Source organism: Panthera uncia (genome assembly GCF_023721935.1).
Source record: "Panthera uncia isolate 11264 chromosome E2 unlocalized genomic scaffold, Puncia_PCG_1.0 HiC_scaffold_19, whole genome shotgun sequence".
In the NCBI taxonomy this organism is placed as follows: Eukaryota; Metazoa; Chordata; class Mammalia; order Carnivora; family Felidae; genus Panthera; species Panthera uncia.
Genome location: NW_026057588.1, coordinates 31,595,694 through 31,616,541, shown reverse-complemented (window position 1 = coordinate 31,616,541; position 20,848 = coordinate 31,595,694). Strand labels below are relative to the sequence as shown.

At 53.3% G+C, this 20,848-nt stretch overlaps 1 protein-coding gene across 12 annotated transcripts in view; it reads right to left on the bottom strand.

The window, feature by feature from the left end:
• Nucleotides 1–20,848, bottom strand: part of NLRC5 (NLR family CARD domain containing 5) — an 86,434-nt gene that overhangs the window by 15,190 nt on the left and 50,396 nt on the right. For 9 of the 12 annotated variants that reach the window (XM_049622185.1, XM_049622180.1, XM_049622178.1 and 6 more), the window contains 15 exons: nt 20,484–20,567; nt 19,969–20,052; nt 18,360–18,449; nt 17,621–17,665; nt 16,665–16,754; nt 15,666–15,749; nt 11,591–11,674; nt 9,147–9,236; nt 8,897–8,959; nt 6,360–6,446; nt 4,653–4,736; nt 3,917–4,006; nt 3,529–3,594; nt 1,838–1,921; nt 1,674–1,757 (listed from right to left, as the gene is read on the bottom strand). In XM_049622185.1, coding sequence (XP_049478142.1) covers nt 1,674–1,757; nt 1,838–1,921; nt 3,529–3,594; nt 3,917–4,006; nt 4,653–4,736; nt 6,360–6,446; nt 8,897–8,959; nt 9,147–9,236; nt 11,591–11,674; nt 15,666–15,749; nt 16,665–16,754; nt 17,621–17,665; nt 18,360–18,449; nt 19,969–20,052; nt 20,484–20,567 — 1,209 coding nt within the window. The remainder of the gene's footprint in view (nt 1–1,673; nt 1,758–1,837; nt 1,922–3,528; nt 3,595–3,916; nt 4,007–4,652; nt 4,737–6,359; nt 6,447–8,896; nt 8,960–9,146; nt 9,237–11,590; nt 11,675–15,665; nt 15,750–16,664; nt 16,755–17,620; nt 17,666–18,359; nt 18,450–19,968; nt 20,053–20,483; nt 20,568–20,848) is intronic. The other 3 variants (XM_049622181.1, XM_049622188.1, XM_049622190.1) reach the window with 3 other exon arrangements.

Below are 20,848 nucleotides of genomic sequence, written 5' to 3'. Positions count from 1 at the left end.
TACTGTACAATTCCACTTATAGGAGGGACCTAGAGCAGTCAAATCCATAGATTCAGAAGGTAGAATGGTAGTTCCCCAGGGGCTGGGGAAGGGGGAAATGGGGATTTGTTCAAGGGGCATGAAATTGCAGTTTTTCAACCAAAGAGGTGGGGTTGAACAACAACGTGAATGTACGTAACGCTCCTGAACTGTGCCCTTAAAAATGGTTAAGATGGTAAATTTCACGTTATGCGTATTGTGCCGTAATTAAACAAGGATGTTATTTCGGGGAACAACCAGACTCACACGCCTCATCACTGGCTGTGCTGAGAGGTGCACAGCACTGGCCACAAAGGAAGTTTTTTGGACACAAAAATGCAACTGAATCTCACGGAGCCTCTTCTGATGTAACTTCCATTCCAGGAAAGTCAGGGATTTAGAGGAACAAACACAGTGACGTCACAGAGCCGGCAAGGGAGTCTACAGCACACGGCTGGTTTTGTCCACAGGTCACTGGCATAAAAGAGGAAAGTGGGGAAGGGGATACAGATTAAGAGTCCTAAGAGCCCCCCCATGCCAACACGGACCTTGCCTGGATCCTGGGTCCAACGAGCCAGCTGCCCCATTTGGGGACGATGGGAATTTTCAGACTGGATTGGGTAATCACGACACTAGGAACTGCCACTGACTTTCCTGGATGTCCTAATTCAACCGTGATTATGTACAAAATGTCCTCATATTTAAAGATCCATGGTGAAATATTTAGGAGTAATTTAAAAAAAAAAATTTTTTTTAATGTTTATTTATTTTTGGGACAGAGAGAGACAGAGCATGAACGGGGGAGGGGCAGAGAGAGAGGGAGACACAGAATCAGAAGCAGGCTCCAGGCTCTGAGCCATCAGCCCGGAGCCCGACGCGGGGCTCGAACTCACGGACCGTGAGATGGTGACCTGAGCTGAAGTCGGACGCTTAACCAACTGAGCCACCCAGGCGCCCCAGGAGTAATATTTTATGGGATCTATGGCTTATTTGGAAACACTGTAGCCAGAAAAAACAAAATTAAGATATGAAACAAATATAGAGAACCCTGAACATCTGTCAAGCCCAGGTGATAAGAACATGGGTCTTCAAAATTAGTCTACTTTTTAGTATCTTCAACGCTTTTCTGAAAGTTTTAAAATGATCATAGCAAACATGCACACATGGTATTTGTTATATATTATTATTTTTAAAATGTTTAATGTTTATTTATTTTTGGGAGAGAGAGAACGAGTGCGAGCAGGGGAGGGGCAGAGAGAGAGGGAGACGCAGAATCCGAAGCAGGCTCCAGGCTCCGAGCTGTCAGCACAGAGCCCCACGCGGGGCCTCGACCACGAGATCATGACCTGAGCCGAAATCGGATGCCTAACCAACTGAGCCACCCCGGCACCCTGTTATATATTATTTTTGACCTCAGCCGGGTGTCCTTGGGGGTTTCCTTTTTTTCTTATGTTTCGAAGCATAGGCCCCACCTCAAGGAGGGCGGCTTCTCTGTGTGCTAAGGGGGTTTCTGGGACCACTGTCAGGATCCAAGTGGTGGGGTTTGGGTGCAGGAAATGGCTGGGGCCACAATCCCGGGGGGCCCATCCTCCAGTAGCCACCCTGACCCCATTCACGCCACAGCCCCCTCCCAGGGCCACAGAGGAAGACAATACCTGAGATTGAACACTCCCACGGGCCACCTCACCAGACTCAGGAGAACAGTCAGCTGCTTCAGGCCCAGGCAGCACTGGGTTAGCCTGGGGACAGAGGTCCATTACTGGGGTGGCTCTCACAGGGAGTCCCTGTCCCTTCACCTCCCTTGTGCCGGGTCACTCACGTGAGCGCTGTCGGCTTCAGGGCCTGGTTCAGGCCGGTGGCCAGCCTGGGCACGTGCTCTGGCCTGAAACTGCACTGGCTCAGCCTGAGGGCAGAGGGGAAGGGGCAGAGCCCAGGTGAGGCCTGTGGGAGCTGTTGTCCTGCTTCTTCCTGTCTGCCCCAGGGTCTATGGGGAGCCCCACCCTGAGTGCAAAGGCCTGGAAGCCAGGCCTCAGAACGGGCCAAAGGGGCAGTTCTTGCTCTGGGAGCTTCCGGTCTCCTGGGAGAGATCACCACCCCCACCCCGACCCTGCCAAGAAGGGGCGGGGAGTGTCACTCATTGAGCCCTGACTATATGCCAAGCCATGTGCCCGCCTCTGGGTACACCGGGTAGGCTCGCCTTACGTGCAGTATCTCGCGGAATTCCAAGCACATCGTTTACAGGCAAAGAAACCAACTAACCCGGGGCGCACAGCTGGTGAGCGGTGAGGGCAGAATCGGGTTGCAGTCCGGGTCAGCCTGACTCCAGACCCCAGGCCTACCTACCGCCGCAGCCCTACTCCCCAGTACGGCTTTACTCCGGGCTCCCTTGGAGGGAGGAGGCCTGGGACTCTGGGGGGGGGGACCCACCCTCCTGGCACTCTGGCCCTGGGTGGCCCAGGGCAGTTCACTCCCAAGGGACAACAACGAGGCTTCCACGAGAGGCTGACATCAGCTGCACTTTAAAGGACAGGGGGAACCTTATCTCAGAAACCACAGGGAAGACAGTGTCAGGCTGAGTGCCCCGTGGGAAGAAGCTTCAGCGGGCCATGTGTGCTCTGAACAAGGAGTGAAGGTCCCGTGGGCTGAATGTGTGGGTGCATGTGTGCTGTGTGTGTGTGTGTGTGTGTGTGTGTGTGTGTGGTGTGAGTGTGGTGTATATGTGTGTGATATTGGGGGGCGAGGAGGAACACAGTAGGAAGTGGCAGCTAGATCAGACTGTGAGGAAAAGGCCAAGCTGAACAACTTGAACCCTATCCTGGGGACACTGGGAGCCACCAAAGGGCTTGGCACGATGGAAAGGGCACAGTCCGACGTGTGCTGGGAGATCCCTCTGGCTGCTCGGAAGTGAATGGATTGGGGGAGGCCTGGCCAGAGGCCGTGGACCGGTTCAGAGGCCATGATCACAGCTGAAGAAAGACATATAGGGGAAGTGACCCAAGACAGTGGTGGTGAGGCTGAGAGGGAGTGAGCCCAAGGCTACTGGTGGGTAATAACAACTGATACGGCACTCGCGAGCCAGGCCCTTTCCGAGCACTTTACGCTTATCAGCTCATTTAATCCTCATAATAACCCCAAGGGTCTGTCTTACTATTATTCCCATCTTACAGATGAGGGGCTGAAACAGAGAGGTTAAGTCACTTGTTCAAGGTCACCTGGCTGGGATTTGCCCTCAGGTGGCTCCAGAGTCTGAGCTCTTAACCACGATACTCAGAAGCTTCCAGACTTAAGACGTGGCTAAGAGGCGCGAATACAACGCGAAGGCCTGGCCGCAAGGACTGGAGGTGTGGGGGCCTGGGGGCAGATCTGGGGGAGGCAAACCCAAGCCGTGAGCATGACGCTGGGTGTCTGACGGAGGAAAGGGCCCAGCGAAGGAGGCACGGAGGCTGCCACGGGGTCAGCCTCTTCTTCCCCATTCCCTCCCCTTTATCCTCACCCCAGACCAGGAATTACCGTAATGTCTTCCCGGCCTCCTCCTGTCGGGAGAAGTGGATCCAGAAGCTTTGCTCAGAGCCCAGGCTGCAGAGAGAAGGGTGTGGGAGGCCCAGCATCCTGAGACCCAGACACCAGGGGGTACACCAGGGAAGGGGGCTGGGCCCGCAGGGGGAAGGCAGACCAGAGGAGACCCCCAACCCACTCTGTGAGGGACACTGAAGCCCGGCCTTCTCCATCCTGTGACCTCCCTGGTCCCTATGTCACGCAGGCCTCAGAGGATGGAAACTATGATCCCCCATTCAGTGAACGCTGAAAGGGGCACAAGTTGCCCCAAGTCAGACAGAGGGCTGCTAAGCGTGGGACCTTTGCTTCTCCCCCCCATCAGCAAGTGGCACCAATCTCTTACTTCACGGAGGCCTCCCGGACGCGTGGGCAGGAGGGGAGAGTCTTCACCAGGCACAGAGCACCTTCCACGGAGATGCTGTTGTGACTCAGACTGGAAGAGGAATGAGGCTCAGGATGGGGGCGCACCTCAGGGCAGCCCTGCCCAGCCCCCTGTCTCCTCTCTTCCAGCTGTCATCTCTGGGAGGAGAGTCCTCAATGTCCAAATGCAGACTCTGAGGTCCAGAGAGAGGCCAGAGGGGCACTATCCCTGGCGGGTCAGACACCGGGCCCCGAGTCCTCAGGAGTTGGGGTTGACACAGGGTCCTTGTGGTCTGAGACAGGGCTGATGAGGCCAGGCTGGCAGCTCCAGCCCCAGGGGCTCAGGGAAACCCAGAGCCCAGCTCAGCTGCCTAGCGACCTGCTGTGTCTGGCCACCACTCTGTGGGTCACTGGGGTATCGGCTGAGAGTGTGGGTGACTTCCTAGGGGCCCTCCCTGCTGTGGGAACATCTCCAAATCTGTGTCCCGTAGAGTTAGTCAAGGGGAGCTGCAGGGACAGGATGGACCAGAGCCAGGACAGCTGGTGTCCTGCATCAGCTGGTTAGAGACAAACTGTCACTTCCCTGTCCCAAAGTCACCTTGGGTCACCACGCTTTAGTTACAGCTTCTCCTGATGCCTGGTGGGGGCTCTGCCTATGGTGGGCAATGAGGGAGAGAGGGGTGGGTGTGGGGCTGTCCCCCAGGCTGCTCATCACTTACTCAAGAGAAGCGGAGATGGGCAACTGAGGCAGACATTCCAGTAGGCACTGGAGCCCGTCGTCACCCAGCAGGTTTGCTGAGAGGCTGCGAGAGGCAGGAAGAAGTCGGTGGGGGTCACACGCGCCCCCTCCGCCGGGGCCTTTCTCTTCACGGTTACTATCACTGCTACCCAACCCACACAGGACTGCTTCCGTGCCAAGGTCACCATCACGCTGTCGCTGTGGCGGGACAGCACCATGCCCACCTCCATCACACCATCCTCTCTGGCACCCCCTGCACAATCGCCCAGCACACAACAGCTCCTGCACTGCCCACTACCGCCCCCTGACCAGCACCGCAGGCTGGGGTCACCTCACCTACTGGGGCCCTCGGGCCTCCAGCAGGCTCCCCGGAGTTAGAGAAAAACGAACTTGCCTTTACTGTGCCCTTGGCCCACATCAGTTGAGAACCGCAACTTTTGCACAAGAGTAAATTCAGGAAAAAGAAAGATGTTTGGAGGCCGCGTTTACCCAGGAGATTTCTTCTTTTAATTCGGGAATGTAATATCGGAAATTGCACTTGAATACTTTATTTGCCCTCACTGAAGCCTCCTATGGTTTTAGCTACGGTTGCAGGAACAGTATGATCAGCAGGCCTGGAATATCTGATTCTTGTCTTGCATCTTTGAACTCATTTTGTCCCTGATGATGACTCTTTTGAGGCTTGTCTTTTTCGGAGAGACTTTAAAAATTAAAAATCGGTGTGTCTCATAAAGCCACTTGATAAAGTAATCTTTACAATTAGAAAAATTTCCCTCCACAATGAAAAACAGGAAAACTCAAAGCTGTACTGATTTACCTAATATGTGATTTCCACCAGCCCCATTTCTCTTGGCCACATCACAATAGGAATTTAAAGTGTGTGTGTGTGTGTGTGTGTGTGTGTGTGTGTGCGCGCGCACACGTGCTTTTAGACAGCTCTCTTTATGTCCCACTGGTCCTAAGCTGGACGCCTAGCAGTTGTGAGCAAAGACTGCATCATCCTAGCTATGTGACCTTGGCAAGTCCTTAAATCCTCCCTGAACCTCAGTCCTCTCATCTATAAAATAGGGGACAATAGCACCTAGGGTTTGGAGAGGGTAAAAAGAATACATAAAGCACATAGCACAGTGGAGAGAGTGCTCAGGAGGTGTTACCAATTTTAATTTTTCTACCCATCTGGGGGTTGTGCTACTTGGGCACCCAAGACAGGTCATACAGGTGCCACCTCTCGACAATATAAGGGCCCATGAGGCCTCACCCCAGCTGGCTCCCGGACCCTCCTCAGGCTGAGCCATCTGGTACCTTTAACCACTTGCCAGGCAGACCAAAGGATCCTTCGTTTTGGTTCCCATCTGCCAGCAGAACTCCAATGTCTTATCATCGTGAGGCCAAGGGGCTCTTACAGCCCTGTTCTGAAGAGCTCCCCAAATTAGATCAAGGGGCGCAAGCTGAACTAGCTCCACCATGGCAAGAGTAGCGGGTGGAAGAGATAAATGGGTACAGGGAAATTTTATGAACGTGACCCAGGATGCGTCCCAGGCATCCCTGATAGCTGGCCCTGAGAGGTGTTGAGTGCATGAACACACACACACACACACACACACACACACACACACACACACAGTTTTATTGCCACCCAGGCACGTGCTCCCATGCTCCTCTCCCTCCTCCCCCACCCCCCACTTACTCCAGCTGGTTGAGGTCCTCGCATTTGCTCAGCAACCAACACAGTGGCTCCATATGCTCCCGACTGAGGGCACAGTCCGTGAACCTGCTGGAGGAGGGGGAACAAGCCTGAGGAGGGGGGCACTGACTCATCCTGGGTGTGGCCTCCGAGTTCCCACAGGGCCTCACCCAAGGTTGGATTCTCTGGAACTGTCCATCATCCACCACTTCCGCCTGGCTCACAGCAGAGCTCACCTGGCGCCCACAGGCTCCCTCTGGGGAGGTGGCTGTCGGAGCGTGGTCCCTGACCAACCACACCCGCAACACTTGGGAACTTGTCCAGATGCAAATTCTAGGAAACCAGCCCAGACCCACTGAACCAGAAATCGTAGAGGCAAGGATCTCCTGGTGGCTCTGATTCAACCTCAGGTTGGAGAACTACAGCTCTTGGGGTCCTGTTAGTGACCAGATGTGCAGGGTGGGGCGGAGGAGAAGTGGGGGTCGGGGATGTCTGCTCTTGCCTTTGATATTGGAATTAAGGTGAAGAGAACTCAGAGGTACAAACTCCCAGTTATTGAAATAAATAAGAATCAATAAGTCAAGAGGATGAAAAGTATGGCATAGGGAATATAGTTAGTAATGTTGTAATAATGTTGTATGGTGACAGATGGTGACCGTACTTATCACGGGGAGGACTGCCTAATGTACAGAGTCATTGAATCCCTAGGTTGTACACCTGAAACTAATCCAACACTGTAGGTCAACTATACTTTAATTAAAAAATGAATAAATAAATAATGAGACTACACAAAAAGGTAAATGAAGGATCTGTAACCAGCCAGCAACTTAAAAAAAAAAAGAAAGAAAAAAAAAAGAAAAGAAAAGGAGGAAGCATCTTAAAACGAGAAAGTACCTAAAATCAATATCTCAAATTTTTATCACTGGTCCTGCCCTTCATGATCTTTTCCCTGTTCCTAAATTCCTTATTATAGTATTATTCACTTCCGATTTTCAAATCAGCTCACTCTTTTGACTAGACGCATTTATTATAAAAGGAAACCCTATTATCATTCACTCAAATGGAAACCTTACATGTGGTGCCACAAACAGACCATAAGCACAAGAATGCATGAAATGAGAGCAAAATAGCATCATTAAATTTGAGCCAGAATTTCCTGGACGAGGGCTCTCTCTCTCTCTCTTCTTATTAAAAAGGGGGCTCAGCAAACATTAGAGTCAGGCCACCGCCCAAGCTCGACTTCCTCTTGGCCTTAATCACATCGAGAGTCAAAAAGGGAATAGTGACCTCATTGAGGGGCTCGGTGATGATGAACTACTCTGCCAGCTGCCCCGCCCCCTAGAAAACCATCCCATCCTGTCTCTGTTCTACATTTTGGAAACCGCTGACTTAGAAGCTATCAAGGCATTCTAGAAGTCAGGGTCGTGTTGGGCTAGATCAGGACGTGGAAAACTACGGCCCAAGGCCACCTGCGTCTTGCAAGCTAAGAATAATGTTTCCGTTTGCAAATCCTTGAGTAAAAAAACCAAAAGAAGAATATTTCCTGACACAAAATACACGAGATGCAAGTCGCAGGGTCTGTAAACGATAGAGGAGTTTTCTGGCACGCAGGCATGTGCCCTGGTTTACATATTGTCTCCGCTGCTTTCAAGCTACAAAGGCAGGGTCAAGTAGCTGTCGCAGAGATTGTGTGGCCTGCAGAAACCCAAAGTCTTTACAATCTTAACTTTTTACAGGAAAAATCTGTCCATCGCTGGGCTAGGAGCACTGCAGACCTTCTCGGGTTCGAATCCCGACTGCCCCCTACTGCCAACTGACCACAACTGTGAGGCTTACAGGGCAGTAATGTGCAAAAGGCTATAGAATGGCACCCTGCAGATATTCAACGTATCTTGATGCTTCTGTTTATTGCCACTTCACGAGTGGGGAGGCTGGGACCCACAGGAGAAGGGTCCGGTCCAAGATCTCTCGGTGAGCCAGTGGCATCAGCTACCAGAAACATGATTTCTGCACTTGAAGGCTGTCCTCTTGCCTCGTCATCCTGCCTCCGGTGCAGCACCTCCTCCCTCTTACCCAGGCAATCACAGAGCACTGGTCCAGGAGTCAGCAGGGGAAGGACACTCGCATCTGTAAGTGCTTCACGCTTTACACACTGTCTCAGTTAATCCTTGCAAACATCCTGGCAGTTGCTTTGCAGCTGCGGAAGCTGGGCGTCACAGAGGTTAAGGAGCTTGCCCATGGCACCAGGCCCTGTGGAGCTGCGATTTAAAGCCTGGTGGGCAGGTTAGGAAGTACTTTTCCTTGGACCAGGCCCCTGAGCTCTGGTGTAGTCTGACAGGTACTCCTTATTTGCCTTTGATAAAGCTTGGTCCTCTCTGGCCCTCTGCTTCTCTATGTCAGAGGAAACAAGCCTCCTTGCAGGGACCTTTCAAGGGGATGCTCTACAGCTGACAATCTGTATCCAGTTCTGGGCATCCAGGAGGCAGGTCTTCTTGTCCCCAATACCTACCGGCTGCCAGGGCACAATTCCAGGGACTTACCCACAGTACTCGCCTTTCTGCTCCTCGCTAGACCTGAAGCGCAGGGTTGTGTGATACAGGGACCTGGAACGGACAGCACCTGAGTCAGCCACCCTTGGCTACAGCCTCAGGGGGCCTCCTGGGGCGGGCTTCCTTCAGAAGCCAAGCCTCTGACTTGGCTTTTACCGTCTCCATCCAACCCCCACACACCTACCAGACCCTAGGCACAACCCTCCAAGACGAGACCCAGTTGTCCTAGGGCAATGCCCACCTGAGATCCACCTTCTGAACCTGCGGGCACAGGCTGAAGAGGTCGGCCAGCATGAGGGGGCTCCTTGGGGACAGCCTTGTCTCACTCAGCCTGGGAAGGAAAGGAGTGGGACCATATGTGAGCAGGTAGGAGCCAAGCAAGAGCGGACAAGGAACCTGGATGGGCTGGAGGGGAAAGAGAAAAAAAGGATGGGGAGGGCTGGCGGGCCAGCAAGGCGATAAGGAAGAAGGCAGGGCCTCAAGAGGGACAAATAGGAGCTTAGAGTCAAGGAGACTTGGGTTTGAGCCCCAGTTCTGCTTATCGTCTGTGTGTCCTTGGACGCATCACTTAACCTCTCTAAGCATCAGCTTCCTTCCCTAGAAAAAAGGACTATTCATAGACCTTCTTCTAGGGTGTCGTGAGGGCCTCATCCTATCAAGCTTGTGCACTGCCTGGCACAACACCCAGGCTTGTTTTCTTATTATATTGTTTCTTCCCTCAAGCATGGACCAAACAGGCCAGTCCTGCTGACAGGGAGTGGGAGGCGCTAGGCCCTTCGAGTCGTTTCTCAGTGATTTGGGGCTAGATAATTTGTTGGTGTTGGGGGCTGTCCTGTGGGGTGTTTAGCAGCATCCCAGACCTCTATTCGCTAAACACCATTCGTAGCTCCCCCTCTCACCGCCCGCCTCCCTCTGCCATGACCAACGGAAATATCTCCGTTGCCATATATTCCTGATGGGCAAAATCACCCCTGGCTGTGAACCCCCGCCTTCCAGAAAGTGAGATGGTTCCATCTTGCCCTCAGAGGCATCCTTGGTGCTTCCATTTCCCTTGCCCCACAAACTCTCTATCAGCTTGTCGCGTCTGTTCCATTCTCAAGTTCTACCCTGGATCTGCCTACTTCTGCCCTGGCCCCCAATCCCCAGCCCGCACCATCTCCGACCCTGTAGAGCCTCTTCCCTGCTCTCACTTCCACTCTTGTCCTCTAACCCCTTCTCAACCCAGCAGCCAGACTGAACTTTTGAAAACACACATCATTCCTCTGCCTTTCAAGCCCCCTTGGACACAAACCCCCAAGCTCCTCCCCATGGTTCCCAGGCCCTGTGTTGTCTGGTCCAGGTCCCTCTCTCTACCTCCCACCTGGCAACTCTCCCTGCCTGCCCCAGGGTGCTGGCTGCATTGCCCTTCTGGCTGATCCTTGAGCCCACCAAGCTTAATCTTGCCTCAGGGTCTCACATGTGCTCTTCCCTCTACTTGGAATGCTGTTCCCTTCTCTTCACAAGCCCGAATAGTCCCTTTTGTCCTTCAGGCCTAACCTTAGCATCCCTTCTTAGAGGTATTCCCCGACCACCCTCACCGTTGCAGACGCTCTTGACCACGTTACCTAGAAAAATGCCTCATCACTGTCTGAATTTGTGCTTTTACTCGCTTATTGTCCAGCTCCCTCTACCACAAGGTAAGCAAGCTCCAAGAAGACAAAGACCTAGCCTTTCTTGCCCCCTCTTTGCTGTGTCTCCAGCCCTCCAAACAGTGGCTGGCCCACTATGGATTGAGTAATACAAAGCGTGAGCCCTGGTGAGGGACAAGCTGGCCACCTCATTCCAAAGACGGATGAGAGCTGGGGCTGATGCTGTGTGACTTGGGCATGGAGAGGTCTCTCTCTGGTCTGGAGTCTCCCACCTGTTCATGTCAGCCTGCCACTTTTTGTGTCCAAAGGAGCCCTTCCCATTGTGGGTGCTGTGGGTTGAGCCGCCTCTGGAATGTCACACGTCTCCTCCTTCCCGTCCCTACAGGACTCAGGGATAAGCAAGATCCTGGATGTGAAGCGAGCCGTCTCAGGCATCCCAGAGCCTTGGCGTTAGTACTTATGTTGCTGTTATTAATGGTATGATTTAATTTCCTGTTGTATTTTTCCATCTCAGCTGCAGCTGCCTTCCCCCCTGCTAGAAGAGTATTTAAAGTAAATCCTTTTTAAATTCTAACCAGTCTGAGCCAAAATTAGAAAGTGGAGTTTTAAATAATTTCAAGAATGCTGCTTAAGTTACCCTTTTACGGAGTTAGATGGTGACCTTTAAACATGGGTGGGTGACATATATACAACCCACATCTGTGAAGTCCCTTTCTAGGAGTTGGTGACCTTTTTGTGGGCAAGACATACAAGAGCCCATTTGTCACAGACTTTCCGTTCTTTAAGGCGCCTGTAGAAGAAGGCGTCTTGTTTGAGTCCCGACCCTGCAGGAGGGGTCGGGAAATATTAGTCCCATTTGTCAGATGAGGAACGGCAGGCCCAGAGTGGTCAAATAACTCCCCCGCCCCACCAAGGTTAGCAGGGTATTAGTGACGAGCTCCCGGTTGTGGCAGATAAAATGAAAGAGCCCAAGAGAAGGAGCGGCAGGCAAGGAGGGGGATGGCTTTGGAACCCAATCCCTCAGGCCAGGCCAGGGCAACGGGGAAACCAGTCTTACTGCAGCAGGCTTAGCTGGGGGAGCCAGGGCAAGTGGTTCAGCAGGGTCTCCAGGCTCTGGTCACTCAGGACCTCACAGGACAACCTGTGAAACAAAGCATCTGAATGAGGTGGGGAGCTGTGGGGAAAGCTAGGAGCACTCCCTCACAGCCAGAGCCTTCCGGAGAGGGGTTCCCCAACGCGCTCCCTCCAAATGCTGGGCCCTTGAGGTATCATTGAGGCGGGAGGAAAAGGAAAGTCACAGAAGTTTGGAAAATGCTGGCTAAGCCAAATTCAATAGTTTCCTTTGCTGCAGGACATCTCAGAGTTTGAATATGCTGCTGTGCATCGTGAATTTCCATGGAGCTCTAACGCTTTCTCCCACATGTTGTGGACTAGCGGGATTATTATTTCGAGGGCCATGAAGATTGGTGCTCGGCGGAAGACACGTGTTAAGAAGAGAATGCCCCCTTAACCCGTGGTAAAGTAATAGTGGAAGGTCAGGCCTGCAGCACGTCGGCAAAGGATCTGAGATGCCTGGGTCTCTGTCAAAACCGGACCGAACAGCTGATCATTGTCAGGATAGTTTGTCGCCACCAGGTCCGCTTAGGGGAAATGCTAGGTACCCACCCTTCGGGGTCTGCTCTGGCTACAGGACTCGGGCAAACAGGGTGTCTAAGTGCCCTGGGATTTACATAGCCTCCCCAGGTCTATGTCTGTCCCTGCTCTCCTCTGTCCCTGTTCCTTTGTGCCCTGCAGACCGCTTTTTCCTCTCACTGGGCCCTCCAGGGGCCAAGCCGCTGCATTATTTGCTGGTTGGGAGCTACCGTGGGAGAGGCAGCCTCTGATTCTGGAGCTGGAGCCTCAGGGCCAAACCTCTGCCAGGGTCCAGGCACCTCTACACCCTCTGTCCCAGGATAGGGCCAAGGGCTCCAAGCATTGGCAGAATAGGGGGTCTTCACAAAAGGCGGGTCCATCTGCAACCCCCGCCCCCCGCCCCACACACATGGTTTCTCACCAGGCCCCAAATACATGGTGTTGTGGCTTCTGGTTGGGCCAATGTGGATTTTACACACTTTTTTTTTTTTTAGGCAATAGAAATGTTACCCATCACAACATCTCACATGGAATACTGAAATGTTCACAAAGTAGACGTAAGGTGGTAGAATCTGGGGAGGGGGCCGGAACCCATCACCTTCCCTGGCATCCAAATTGCTGGAGTTCGGCATTAAGTACCTTGATAACAATATTCTCATACGTGGTCCCAGCACTCTACAGCTGGCAAAGCGCTTTCATGCTATAATCTCATTTTTCCAGCCACAGCTGGGGGGTGGGGGTGCTTAGACCCTCATCTGTGCTCAGACCACTGCCTGAGATAGTTTACATTGTCTCCCACTATGGCGGGTGAGCCTCAGCAGGCAGTGATGTCCAGCCATGCTTTGCTCCCTCCAGGGCCTGGTCCGGTGCCTGGTATACAGCAGGTGCTTAACAGTGAAATAATGGAAGGGTGCTTTTTGCAGTACTGGCCGCAGTGCTATAAAAAACACCACCAGCAGCAGCCTGGATGTCTGTCTAGACTCTAGAGAGGGGTGGTTGAATCGCCTGTGGCATATCCAAACTGTGGAGGGTTAATATTAAAAGGCATAAGTGTAAAAAATAGAAGGTACAGATATACAAATGTTACATAAAAACGCATTAGAAACGATCAGGATGATTAAAAATTCATGGGCTACTCCATGATTTTAATATGCCATATAGTAATGTTAATATTTTAGGTCTGATAATGGTTTTGTGGTTATACAAAAAAATAAACAGTACTCACTTTTCAGTTTCGCATACTGAAATAACTACAGATGCAGTTGTAAGGTGTCTGGGAATCACTTCGAAATAACGTCTGTGTGCGTATGTGTGTTGGGGCCGTGACGTGATAATTATTGAGGCAGGTGGAAGGGACTGAGGGCCCACTACAATATTCGCTCTACTTTTTTTTTTTTTGGGAGGGAGGGAGGGGGTCAGGAGTGAGGGGGGGGGGGGGGGGGGGGAGGGAGGGAGAGAGAGAGAGAGAGAGAGAGAGAGAGAGAGAGAGAGAGAGAATCCCATGAGGGGCAGAGGAGGTGGCTGGAGAGACAAAGAGAAACGGGGCTCACCAAAAGCCAGGGCTGGAACTTACCCGACACAGGGCTCAAACTGTCAAACTGTGAGATCATGACCTGAGCCAAAGTCAGATACTTAACAACTGAGCTACCCAGGTGTCCCTTATTCATTCTATTTTTATATATGTTTGAAAGTCCCCATTACAGAAGTGTGTGTGTGTGTGTGTGTGTGTGTGTGTTTAATAAAAAAGTAACTTCACAGTAGGGAAATCAGACAAATGGTATCTCAGCCAGGTGGTCAAGGTCAACATCAAGAGTGCTAAGTCAAGTCCATAGCATGCACCTCTGAGACACGACAAGAAGGATGCTTCACTTCTGTGGTCTTCTTCCCCCCAAACCTATAACCCCAGTTCATCCGTGAGAAAAACATCGGACAAAACCAAATTGAGGGGCATTTCACAAACCATGTCACCAGTACTCCTCAAGGCTGTCAAAGTCATGAAAAATGAAGACTAAGAAACTGTCACAGACCAGATAGACTAAGGACATTGACTAACTGCATTGTGGGATCTTGGACAGGATTCTGGATCAGAGAAAGGGCCTTCGTAGAAAACTGGTGACATCCCAATCAAGCCTGGGGTGCAGTTAACAGTCCTGTAGCAAGGTTGATTTCTCAGTTGTGACAAATGTACCATGACAAGTGATATAAACAGCAGGGGCAGTGGGTGGAGGAATTCTCTGGACCAGCTTTGCAACTCTTCTGGAAATCAAGTCTTAAGCTATTCTAAAATAAATGGTTTATTAAAATGTTTACTGGCGGGGCACCTGGGCGGCTCGGTCGGTTGAGTGACCGACTTCGGTTCAGGTCATGATCTCACGGTTTGTGAGTTTGAGCCCCGTGTCAAACTGACTACTCAGAGCCTGGAGCCTGCTTCAGATTCTGTGTCTCCCTCTCCCTCTGCCCCTCCCCCACTCATGCTCTGTCTCTCTCTGTCTCAGAAATAAATAAACATTAAAAAAAATTTTTTTTTAAAAGTTTACTGGCTCCATATTCCAGGAAAGCCACGATGTACTGTCACGAGACAAAAGCTCATCGCAGAGACGTTACACAGTAAGATCCTGTGTCGGTTAACAATGTCAAAACCCCCTTGTTCTGTGTCCATAAGCATTTGCACACGGAGAAAGGCATGGAAAGACGGATACCAGGTGATGAACATGGATGAGCCTGCTGCGAGGGTCAGAGATGGGGGTGGGAAAGTAGGCACAGAGACCGTAGTGAGTGGGAGAATCATGTCAGTGAAGCTGTCGAATGCAGTGGGTCTGTGACCGCAGACAGGTAACAACGGAACATGCACACGGATGAGGAGTGGAGGGTCCCGGGGACAAAGGACAGCACTGACTAGATGAGGAGAGGGGTGTATTTAGGTGAGGCAGGCTTGTCTTGGATTTCTTTAAGGTAATTACTGTCAGAAGATGACAACGATGAGGACCAAAGGAAAGGCCGAGCATCTCTGCAGATGACAAAGCTGAGGCACAGGGAGTTAGAGCCATTTGCCCAAAGTCACCCAGCCTGGAGGTGGCTGGGCCGGGACTCCTTTGATTCTAAGGTCCAGTCTCTGGTCACAGACCCCAGTGTTCTGGGGTGGGTGAGCTGCTAACCGGGAGAGGGAGGCCCAGAGGAGGGGCCTTCAGAGGTGATCTGCTTTAGCCATGGAGGCAGCCCGGGGGGTGGTCAGGGCTCCAGGGATGGAGGGAGCAGATCGGGGCTCCCAGGAGCCCAGGGTCGAGCAGATGGGGAAAGGGAAGCGGCCTCTCCCAGGAGGAGGGGCAAGGTGCCCTGTGGGACACAAAGAGCCTTCTACCAATAGGTCAGGGGCAGGCAGGGCTACAGGGTCTGGTGGGAAGGGACCAGCAAGGACTCACCTCTAGCCAGGATACCCCCACCCCCACCCACAGGGCAGATGCCCACAGGGTGTCCTCTAGGGCTGCGTCCTCCTTACTTACTTGACTTCCAGAGGCCCCGGGCACTTCTCCAGAGTCTCACAGAGGTGGGTGAGGCTCAGGGGCTCCAGCAGACACTGCTGGAGGCTGAAAGGGAGCAGTGGGTGGGGCAGGCGTCAGAGAGGACCCAGGGCCCTTCTGCAGCCCCAGGGCCCTCCCCTTCTCCCTCTGCCCCTCCTCCTCCACCTCTAGGCTGCAGGAGCCTTCCCTTTCAGGGCATGCTCTGCACTCCAAGTGTCCCCTATAGCCCGATCCCCACCACTCAGTGACAGTAAAGGACCCCAAGTGCCTAGCTGCCCTTGCTCAGTTCCAAGGCCTCCCCACTGCCACTGCTCTTGCCTGAGTCCAGGCCACCACTGTCACTTGCCTGGACCACTTTAATACCCTCAAACTCCCCTCTGGCCTCCATGTAATCCTTCTCCACCTGCCAGTATCTTATCTCTTAAATGCAAATCTGACCATGCCTCTCAGGAGCTTAAGTCCCCTGTGGCTCCCTATTACTCTTATGCTAAAAGCAAAAGGCCTTTTCCATGGCCTCACTTGCCTTCGCTCACCTCCACTTGCCCTGTATATGTCCCAGCCACACTGACATGCTTCCCAAGAACCAAGCTTTCCCTCCTCGGGGCTTTTGCCCAAGTTGACCCATCTGCCTGGGACACCCCTCCCCACTCTTCTGCTGGATAATCCTGTTTGGGCCCCAGCTGAGGTGGCTCTCTTCCTAGGTGAGGAAAGCAAGGCCCAGAGAGGGGAGGGGCCCAGCCATGGTCACACAGCCCCCCGAGGCAGAGCTGGGAAGTCTTCTGAGAAAACAACAATGTGGTGTCTTTTCTCAAGGGAGAAGTCTGGGCCCAGCAGCCCCCCTCACCAGCCTTCATACTGGCCCTCTTTCTCTTCCCTCAAACTCCCTCTCCCCCAGCCCTAGCTCCCTTTAGCCTCTCCTCACTCCCTGACCCTTCACCCCTATCATGGTTACCCCCAAATAAGAAGTGGGTAAGACAGTACCAGATGCTCCTGGGGATGCAGCGCTGATCAAACGCGGAGAACCGGGCTCCCGCTGGGAACTCTGGCAAAGGTCCACCAGCCAACTGATCCCTTGGGGTGGGGAGACCGTTTTGAGAGGGAAGTTCAAATCGTGCACATTGGAAGAAAGACTCAGAAGTCAGGGCTGCAGGGGGCCTAGGGACAACCAAGGCCCGCACTGCACAGATGGGGAAACTGAGGCCCATGAAAGGGAGACCAGAGTGAGAAAAGCCGGCAGCTTACACATGGTCCAGGTGGCAGCACCTGACTAGGTCAGGGGGAGCCAGGAGGGAGCCCCTCCTCTCTCTGATCACCAGTGCGGCATTCACGGACTTCACCTTCCTGTGCCTCCATTCTTTAGGCTTCAAGAACCCAGAGTCCCCAGAAACGGAGACCTGGGCCCAGGACGTACGACCACCCGGGCCCACATCAGGCCGCCCCGGGGCTTGCCAACCTCCCACGAGAGCCCAGGGTGCCCGGCCCCACTAGGGGGCAGCCAGAAATATCTGCGCAGAACCAACTGTCGTTCCTTGTTTACTGCAAAGGTGGGGAGACTTTGTCGAGCACCAACGGTTCTTGGCTTCTCAAATGCCATACTCACACAAGGTCAGAAGTCTGCAGAAATCTGCAAATGTCTCCAGGGACGAAGCCTCGCTGCCCTCCCTCCCCCTCGGCAGCCCTGTGCCAACGCCTGCTCTGGGCTGTAACACCACCACCGTGGCCTCCCTCCCCAACCGCACTGCCTCCTTCCAAGAGAGACCTCAGCGGCCGATGACCACAAACCTACTGACACAGGGGTACAGGCGCAGAAGTGGTGCCACACCTGCGTGGGTTACTCTAGGGCTAAAGGCATGGGGCTGGGGTGGGGGGCACCCGGAAGAAATGGGGACCGGGGGGAGAGGGGAGCCCACACTACCCCCGCAGCTCTCCCTCCTCACCTGCCTCTTCTGTCACCTCTCAGGACGACGTGCTGGCTCTCAGAGCTGCAGAGAGAGAGGAGGCATCAGTCTGACTGAGACCGGGTGGCCTGGTCAAGGAGCGCCTGGAGAGAGGTCCACTTTTTCAGCAAATACGACGATACGTATACTAAGCATAACTACACTGATGAGGGCACATCCAAGGTGCACCACTGACACGACTCCCTTTTATTCTCGCAGTGCCGCTGTGAGGTAAGGAGGGATTCTTACCTCTCTTTGACAGATGAGGGAACAGGTATGGAGAGGCTCAGCGACGTGCTCACACCTCCCGCTCTTGGAAGGGGAAAGGGGAGGACTGGGCAGACCTCACTGAAACCACGGCTCCTCTGCATGGCCTGGCTGGGTGACTTCCCTCCTATATTTTCATCAGCTCCAGAGACCCCACGAGGGAGCGCTCAATGGCCACCAGGGAGCTCCCAGTTTCCGTAAAAGTCTCCCAGGATAATCCAGAGAGCGAGCAAGGGAGAGCTGATGGATTGTGTCCCATGGCAAATTTGGAGAGATGTGACAGTCCCAGGGCGACATTCATTCATCCGTCCGTTCACTCATTCGGCAGACATCTAGCACACGCTCACTGGACCTGGGACCATGCAGGGCCCCGAGGAAGCTGCACTGCGATCGTGACAGACAAGGAAGTGCGGTGGGAGCTGATGGCCTGTGCGGTCAGAGGGCGGAGCGGGGGGCCCAGAGGCACACTCACTTGACTTCCAGGTGGAAAAGCCACTGCAGAGTTGAGAAGCACTGGGTCAAAATGAACACCGAATCCAGGGACAAGCCGTTCTCACTGAGGCTGGAGAATCATAGGGGTGACGTTAACAGAGCTCACCCAAGACTCAAAACCTCCCTGTTTGTGGTGAGAACCCAGGGCAGGGGAGAGCTGTCCCTGAGTCCAGACGACAGAGCTCACTGAACCCCAAACGGTCGGAGGGTGCCTCTTCTAACTCCCTATTGTACAGACGGGGAAACTGAGGCCCAGAGAGCGGCAAGGTCTTGCCCAAGGTTATGAGACATGTCAGTGACAAAGCTGAGAATACAAGTCTGGTTCCCTGGGTCTGTGATAAATCTGGGGAGTGCTTTCAGGCCGGAGTTGTGCCTCAATTTCCCCACCTGGTAAAAGAAGGGCGGTGCCCAGTGCCAAATGAAAATGCAGGGGTTCCTGTTCAAAAGGCAGGAGCAGAGCTTTTCCTTTCTTTTGGGTCTGTCAATCTGTCACGGTGTTTTTCTATCTGCCGTTTAACGTCGCACTCCTCTGGCACGGGTACTGGTAGGTGAGTGCGGACTCTCATGGGTCTGGGGTCAGAGTATTTCGCAGTATGGAGGAGGTCACATGGAAATTTGCGCCCATCTACATATAATTTGCCTGCAGTGGTGAGGCCTACCTCCCCACCCACATGCAGGCCCAGAACAGGAACAGAGGCCACCCCTTCTTCCCAGATCCCACAGCAAGACAGCAGGGAGGGCCCTCAGGCCACAGCACTCATTCTAAAGTTGTAGACAAAACCAGAGCCAGCCCCTCTTATAGTTTAGGTGTTAACTGGGAACCAGGGGCCCAGAGAGGTGAGGTAACTTGCCTCAGGTCACACAGAGAACTAATAGTTGTGAGCTCTCCCCAGGGGCTCCTCTCACTGTAGCCCAGAAGAGCTCAGGAGGAGGAGATGGGTATGTGGGAGCCTAAAACACAGGGGTCTTTTAGCATCCAGAAACTCTAGTCTGTTGCAGGCAAAGTCCTGGGGCTCCTGGCCTCTTTCTAGGGCATCCCTCCCATACTGAACATCTTCCCTCTTTCTGCTCTCCAGCTTCCCTGGGCACCCTGCTTGGGTATCCTGTCTGCCACAAATCCTCCCTGCCTACCAGCTTGTTCCCTGTCAATAGCCCCTCCCTACACCCCAGGGCCAGCATGGCCGCCAGTCATTAGGCTAACTAATCATTAGGTGACACTTCAGCCATGCTCGACCAGGTGACCTGGGCCTCCCAGAGAGGCTGTGCAGAGACACAAAGACAGGTTCAAGAAACAGAACCTTAAGTCAGCAGCTGGATCACTGAGTCACAGAGGCCAGTCTCTGTTAATGAGAGTCACAGCGTAAGTACCCTTTTTGAGCACTTACCATGTGCCACGGACTGGACTAGGTTACTGACTTTCATTTTCTGATTTAATCTTTACAATAACGCAGGAGGGAATGAGATGGGACACAGAACACACCCCCACACACACACTCTCTCACTCTCTCTCTCTCTCTCTCTCTCCCTCCCTCCCTCCTTCCTTCTGATGAGGACAAGCCTCAAGAGGCTTTGCCTAGTTAGCTACTCACTTCAAGGACTGTAGAGTGCCCAACCCTGGGAGCAGCTGAGCCAGCTGGGCCGCGCCTTCGTCCCCCAGAGCGTTGCCTGAGAAGCTGGGAGGGCAGAGGGGAGAAGAGGTTAATGCAGGATCGGATTGGGGCTGGTAGGAGCTTTGTCTCTCCACTCTGGTCACTCAGTCACTTAGCTTCTCCTGAAACTGGGACACCACCCTGAGCTGCCAGGCCGGATCTCAGAAGGTCCCACATGGGTCAGCTGCAGTTTCCCCCAGGGCTCCTATCCTGAGGTCTGTGATGCTGGGGAGTCAAGAATGGACTTCAGAGGGGGTCGTATGTGGGGACCTGTATTTTAGGGGGAAGGGGTAACCCCTCGCCAGATTCTCTAAGGGGTTCCTGATTGCAGGAAGGAAAGACTGCTGATCTGAATCTTAAAGAATCAAAACAAAACCCAGCACGCTGACACCCACTGCCTGATGGGCCCCTCAGGCCCCCCCCCCCCCCCCCCCCTCCCAACAGCAAGCACTCACTCAAGGTGACTGAGGCGACAGCTTCCTCCCAGTGCCCTGCAGAGCTGTGCTAGGTGCTTGGCTTGCAAGCCACAGTGTGTCAGCCTGCAGAGGGGGAAGCACAGCCCTGCGGTGTCTGCCTCTTTGAACAGAGGTAACAGTGGCCACCACCCCCACACACATAGGAGAGGCTTTCAGGAGAGGGACGGGGACGCATCTGGGATCCAGACAGAGGGACCAACGCACACCACACACATCAGACATGCCACACATGCGGCATCTGCCGCATAAGGCAGTAGAAAGCCAGAGACAGTAAGAGACACAGGGAGGGAAGCAGACTAAGATGGAGAGACACTAAGATGAGAGACAGAGGAAACAGATGCAGA